Below are 6467 nucleotides of genomic sequence, written 5' to 3'. Positions count from 1 at the left end.
AACAGCACTCCCTGCTGGTGACAACTGCTCATTACAATCTGGTCAAAGCAATTTCACAGTCAGTGTGGAGAGAATCTACACTGGGGTTTGTCCTTAAAACAATGTTTAATAACTGTAAATGCAGTCTTGTCTCGATGGCATCCATCTACCTAATTAAGGCCAACTCGCTCATCTGAAACAGTCAAACGGGACATTAGCCTGTTAATGGCGTTGCATCTATGAAGTTGTCAAAAGTATCAAATATCCAGAGTTGAAATAACAGGCCGAAAGCAAGATTACATTTTCTGAAGTCCATCATTTATTTATATAAATACATATAAAATACAATATAAACATTTCATTTTTTGTTGCATTTTTCTCCATTAATACAAGGCGGGGTCTGGGGAAAAAGCCATTACATATCTGTAAATATTTTGTGTTGTGCATTTGCAAATGGGGAAAAAAAAGAATTAAAACAAAACAAACAAACAAACAAAAAAAAACAAAACAAGTGTAAATCTTTCCACACAAATCTCAATCCTGTGTCCTCAGTCACCAGAGACGCAGAGTGTTATATTCACTTAAGGTTAAAAGGTCATCATAACATACAAAAACTATTCAAGAATTACATCCAAAAAAGCTAACTCCAGCTATGTGAAGACCCCGTTAGCTTAACAGAATTTCAACACATGAAGCGTAGCAGTCAAGCAAAGCTGCTCATATCTTCCAACTGAATGGCTAAGTTGTGCATATTGTGCAAGTCTTGTAATAGTCTTAATTTTTGCATTATGTCTCTGCAAGGAAGCAGCAAAAACTCACTAGAGCTCTGCTCTGGATCCTACAAGAACTTAGTCTGCCCTCCCCGGCATGTGTCACAGCAACGGTTCATAGGAGACTCAAGTCAGAAGTGAAAACTGATGCCGTTTAAAGACTGCATTTTCAATGAATGTCTACACCACGAGCAGCAGCTGTGAATCAAGCAGCAAAGGAGTGGACGTGCGCTCTCAAACACCTAAACCCGGTTGTGCTTGCTTGTAGCCCTTTGAACAAAGACCTGAAAAACAGGACGCGTGGCTTCTAAACAGTCGTTCTTTTAGGTAGAGTGAAATAAACAACCCTTGATTTCAGTGCACAGTCTTTAAATAATAATAAAAAAAGTATATTGAGAAGTAAGATCAAATCTGAATAAAAAGGGTAAAAAAAGATCTGTTTTAGAAGCATTGTGAGGAAGCCAGTATTCCTGTACAGCTCAGGCTCTCACTGGAAGAGCCCTGTAGAGCAGGTGGTCAGTTTCTAAGACTTTATTTTATTAATTTCTTAAGTGTCGACATCTGTGGGAGAACTTTGGCCTTACCTTAAGTAGAAATCAGAAAAGTTAAACCTTTTGGTTTGGTTCAGTAACCTTAAATATAGTTTCGCTTATAATTTAAAGATTGTCTTTTGCAGTTTGTAAGTAAAGGAGTTATCAAAAAATATATATAAAGTCCAGACGAACTGGGTTTGCATCTCAGACTACCACAGTAGTTTCCTTATTTTACTCAACCCCAAACCCCTGAGAAGCTGCTGCGTCACTCATCCTTGTCATGATTGGCATTTCCATTCATGACGCCGTTGGTGTGGTGCGACCATGTCTGAGCCTGAAGGACCTTTGGCAGTCTCTTGCCCTTGGTGTAGGCATGGTACCAGAAGTTGAGGAAGAGAAACAAGAAAATCAGCCCGTACAGGCCGATGATGTAGACGAAGATTGGGAACTGGTATGGGCAGTCCTTTATGAAGAAATACTGGGAGATGTGGCTGGTCACCATAACAAACTGAATCTACAAAGCAAATAAAGAATATAGTGGTTGACTTATAGTGCCAAAGTTTAACCCAGGTCTTTGTAAAGAAGAGCAAAAATAAATATAAAAAGCCATTTGACATACCAGCTGGATGGTTGTGAGGTACTTCTTCCACCACAGGTACTTCTGGTATTTGGGTCCCATGGCAGTCAGCCCATAGTATGTGTACATGATCACGTGAACGACACAATTTAGCAGGGCGTGGAATGTTCCCAGTCCACCTGTAACAGGGAGTGGATGAGGCATTGCGAAAGAAAATGTCAAGGAGTTCATATACTGTCATGAATGAAGGTTGCTTGTACATCGAAGAAGAGGAGGTGGTGGTTTTTACCTGCAGAAAAGCGGACACCAAACCACCAGGTGAATGGCATGATGGAGTGATGGTAGACATGAAGGAAAGTCACCTGGCTGTTCTTTTTCCTCAGCACAAAGAAAATCTGAAAAGAGACGCAGTGCTTTAAAATAAACTGGGTGAGGCCTGGGTGGATATTACAAAGACATAGGTATGCAACTTTCCCCCCCCCCACTTACTGTGTCTAACATCTCAATGAACTTTGAGAAGTAGTAAAGCCAGCACGTTGCTGCCATCTGGAGGAGAAGTGAGAAAACTTTAGCGCCAGACCCACATACGTCAAAACCTTGAACTACTCGTTTGTAATCAGCTCATCTGAACTTAATAGTGACTTACCCTCAGGCCTTGTGGCGAGTCAGAGTAGTCCACCAAGTCGCAGCGGAAGGAATATCCGGTTCCCCATCCTGACATCACAAACTATGACACAAATGGTGGAAGTTTCGGTTACATGAACAAACAAGACAAGCAGGAAAGCTCCATGTATCAGCTTCTCACGTCATTCACTTTCCACCACCTTTTCATTTAAAAACAGATTTTTCATACAAATAGAAACAAAAGCAGTTCTGCTAGTGTACACCACCCAAACCAAACCCTATTCCAGGACATGCAGTTGGAATTTCTAATTCTGCCAAACCATTTCATCCACTTATTTCTCATCTCTTCTTACTTCCTTTTCACCTTCACTGTAACTCAAATCATGCTGCTGAATCGCATGTCTGCAGGTTAATTTCTTGACTTGCATCACCTGCTCCACCCAAACACATGTCTACAATTAAATCTAGCTGCAAATCACAGCTTTCCAAACAGACATGAACACAAACCGCAGCGCGTCTGTGGCTGAACATTCAGTGCAAGTAATTTACAAATTAGAGGTTGTCCTCCATCAACCCAATGCTGTAATGTTTTCCTTCAAGTTTACCTGAATATATCCAATCTCTGGTGTAAAAATAAATTCTGTCACTCAGGTTCATTCATGGCTCATTGGAAAGCAGTGAAACCAAAGTTATGTGGGACCAGAGAAGCATTTGCTGAATACAAAGCATTTTAATAAGGAAATGACACCTGCTGATCTGGTTTAACCTCAAATAACCAGTCCATGAAGGGGAGAAGAAAAAAAAGAAAAAAAGAAAAAAGTGTATTTCACAAGAGGGCATGTGTCATAGCAATTTGAAACAATGCAAGACGTTCACTCCCTGTACGGTATGGAGTGCAAAACCTTCCAGGAAAGGATTTCACTTTTAAAATACCCGTCAGCACCAACTGAGGTAATAAAAAAAAAAAAAAAAAAAAAAAATAGTATGTGGACTCACCTCATAGCACATGTAGAGTGACAGGGCCACCACGCTGAAATTGTAGACTACAAGAACTCCTTTGAGGTCAAAGGCTTTGCGATTCTCCATGATTCGAGGCCCCAGTGATGTCACAAAGTAAATGTATGCTGTGATGATGATGGTTTGGGGGATAGGAGACGACATGAGCAGCCAATTCTCCGTCCGTGTATCTGCAAAAAAAACATGTAGAGGGGTTTGAAAAAAATATGCAGACAGAAAACCAAAAGTGATAGCACAGAGTTAGTTTTGGGCAAAGACTCACCTGCATTTTGCATGAACTCATCATAAATCAGCCCAACAGTGGACTTTATGCTTCCAAACTCCATTTTCAGACAAGCTGCTTGTACTTCACCTAGAAGGAGCAGAGGCAAAGGTCACAGTGTCAGTTTAGACTACAAGTTCAGTGGTATTTGGATGAAAAGCAGAGCACAGAAGCAGGCTCGATGATATTTGTATCTAGCAACTTCAACCCATGTATGTAGGGGCTTTTGAATATGTATGAAGACTTTACTAAACAAAAATAATAAAATAATTGTAAAACAGATATTTTTTTAATTAAAAAAAAAAAAAAAAAGAAAGAGCCATTAATGGTGGCAATTGTTACTACCTCTTGAATGTTTTATACAAAAAGCACAGAGGAGGAACTGGAACGGTTTGTCTAGGGGGAGGGAGAAGGAAAAACAAGTGCAACAGGACTGCTCACTGAGACAAATTCCTCAAGATGCATTATCGCAGGATGAAACTTTAACGCATGTTCAAAATCAAAAATCATGAACCATGTTGCCGTTACAGTTCGGGTTAGGGCACACTGAACTACAGTCAACTACAAAGTCTCAAAGACTGGACTGTTTGAGGGAGGAAAGAAAAAGAAAAAAGAAAAAGGCCACTCAGCTATTCTTGGCTGCCCTTCTGAGGCAGACAAAGCGAGAGTGTGATGGGAGTACAATGAGTAGCAGCCCCTCTCTCTCTTGTCAAAAAACAAGCCACTGTGTGACCAGAATTCATTCAGTAATGAATCAAAACCCAACTTCAACATAGTCCACGTCACACAGACTCTTAGTAGGCTTTGTTGACAGTAATCTACATGCAGATACTGGGCGCTGTTGCTTTTATGACACTGAACCTTATTTAAAAACTGTTCCTGATGAGTGAAAACACCCCATCTATACAATGGATTCAGGACTAGTGCTGAACCAAGTGAAGGTAAGCAGTGAGTGATCAGACAGGTTTTAACCTCTGTGATACTATATAAAGTTTGCCAAAGGGAAATGCTCAATCTGTCATGCAGACAAAGCAGAAGTGAAGCAACTGTAGAGCACAAACCAACAGGTTAGCCTACAGTATTGTTGTAGTTTGTGAAGAAAGAGCAATACATTTGCGAAAGCAACACGTAAAACACATCATCCCTCGTCTGCTGTGGAACCTAACCCTACATGACAGGTTTTCGAGGTGTGTCTACCTGTGTGACACAGGAGCCTAACTGGCTAAAGTGATAAAAGGCATGGCCGTCTGGATTCTCCTCACTAATCAAGACACGGCAAGCCTTGACACGCCAATTAACGTTATAGTCAGAGATGAAGATGTGAAAGCTGCTACTCCCATGGCGTGGCTCCTCATTTGTGCAACGTCAACTTCCGCAGGTTACTAAGACAGAAATGTACTTTCAGGTGAGAGGTGGCTACCACCCTCAATTATTAGCTTTTTATAGACCACGAAATAAAATATTTAATATTCATATTATGTGCCACAGAGTGAGCGACAGTACTAAACCCAGACTGGGATTTAGTTGTCAATTAAGAAAAAACAAACAAAAACTTAAGATGAACTTAGTAGACAGCCACTTCGTTTTAAGCATCACAGCAAGTTTAAAATGTGCTGTATAAAAACGTTCATCAATGTATGGCCTATACTTAACATTCTATATCTATAAGCTGAAGATTTACAGTATCCAGGTGGAAAGTTTAGGTTTTTTCGTCTTTTTTCAGAAAACAAAAGCAGCCATCATGCGTGTCACGGTGACCAGAAATGTTTCAGTAATCACGGGCAGGTTTATGGTCGTTGCGCCGGTGTTTTTACATCCTTCCCGTCTTTGTATTTTTACCCCCATTAGAAAGAAAACTCACCAGCCCTCAGCGCCACGGCAGCTGAAACTCAACGACAATCCCCCTTCAACCGCCGAATCGTTGCTATCCAAATTCCCGTTTCCACCTGCAGCCCTCCTACAGGTGTACGCTTCGCTCTCCTGTCACTCGCTAACAGCGCACGCGCTGCTCGCTCCCTTATGCCGGCGAGCCGGAGGCGGGGTTCTGCCTCACGCCACGCCCCCCGCGCTCGCTGATTGGAGCAGTTGTGGTTCAACTGGACCCAGTTTAATTCTTGAGCAATGGCTCATCCGAAGCGACGTGACATTTTTTAACAATGATACATGTCTATCTTGACACGTAATTAATCATTTGTTTCAGTTGGAAAACTGCTAAATTGTAATTTTCCACTATAATCACAATAACAGTGGCATTTCCTCTGATTTTAATAAAGCAGACGGACAATTATCCCTAATGTTTATGACAGTGATGTCTTAAATGTTTATATGTCAATAAAACCAATGTGTAAAACTTGTAGGGGGTGTGTCCAACAAAGGTTTCGCCATCGCTTCTTTACTAAGCCCTGACGGCACAACAAATGCAAATTTTTTTAGTAATGACAACAGGACAATCTGTGTTTTTGAATGCCACCTGGTTACTCCCATGTAAGCAATATGGGTAAAGTCTTTTAAAAATCAGGTGTAGACTGAAACCACACCTTTTTAAATGGCCTGCAGATGTCTAGGTAAAGGTTTCATTTCAATAATGTAAATGTAGTATCAGCATTGTGACAGTAAGTATTTATTCAGCTTCCTTTAACAATAGCAGATACTGCCTAAGACTAAAAGAGACTTACTGAAAATACTAATTAAGGACCATTTTGGTT

The 6467-nt window shown here is 40.7% G+C and overlaps 1 protein-coding gene across 1 annotated transcript; it reads right to left on the bottom strand.

Moving 5' to 3' along the window:
- Positions 1–308: 308 nt before the first annotated feature.
- elovl7a (ELOVL fatty acid elongase 7a) lies at positions 309–5768 on the bottom strand. Its single transcript, XM_026187891.1, has 8 exons — positions 5624–5768; positions 3763–3852; positions 3480–3670; positions 2506–2586; positions 2349–2405; positions 2149–2254; positions 1902–2038; positions 309–1796 (listed from the first exon to the last, which is right to left on the bottom strand). The coding sequence occupies exons 2-8, from the start codon at positions 3824–3826 to the stop codon at positions 1548–1550; spliced, it is 885 nt and encodes a 294-aa protein (XP_026043676.1). The 5' UTR covers positions 3827–3852; positions 5624–5768; the 3' UTR covers positions 309–1547.
- Positions 5769–6467: the final 699 nt, after the last annotated feature.

Source organism: Astatotilapia calliptera, chromosome 12, assembly GCF_900246225.1.
Source record: "Astatotilapia calliptera chromosome 12, fAstCal1.2, whole genome shotgun sequence".
NCBI lineage: Eukaryota > Metazoa > Chordata > Actinopteri > Cichliformes > Cichlidae > Astatotilapia > Astatotilapia calliptera.
Note: the sequence above shows the minus strand (reverse complement) of the source record. Positions and strands in the feature narration are given on the sequence as shown.

Coding starts and splice junctions, on each gene's coding strand:
- elovl7a (XM_026187891.1), bottom strand. CDS start 3,826: ATGGAGTTTGGAAGCATAAAGTCCACTGTTGGGCTGATTTATGATGAG. Junction 2,406..2,505: donor ACTCGCCACAAGGCCTGAGG/GTAAGTCACTAT, acceptor CTTCTCCTCCAG/ATGGCAGCAACGTGCTGGCT. Junction 2,255..2,348: donor TCATTGAGATGTTAGACACA/GTAAGTGGGGGG, acceptor GTCTCTTTTCAG/ATTTTCTTTGTGCTGAGGAA.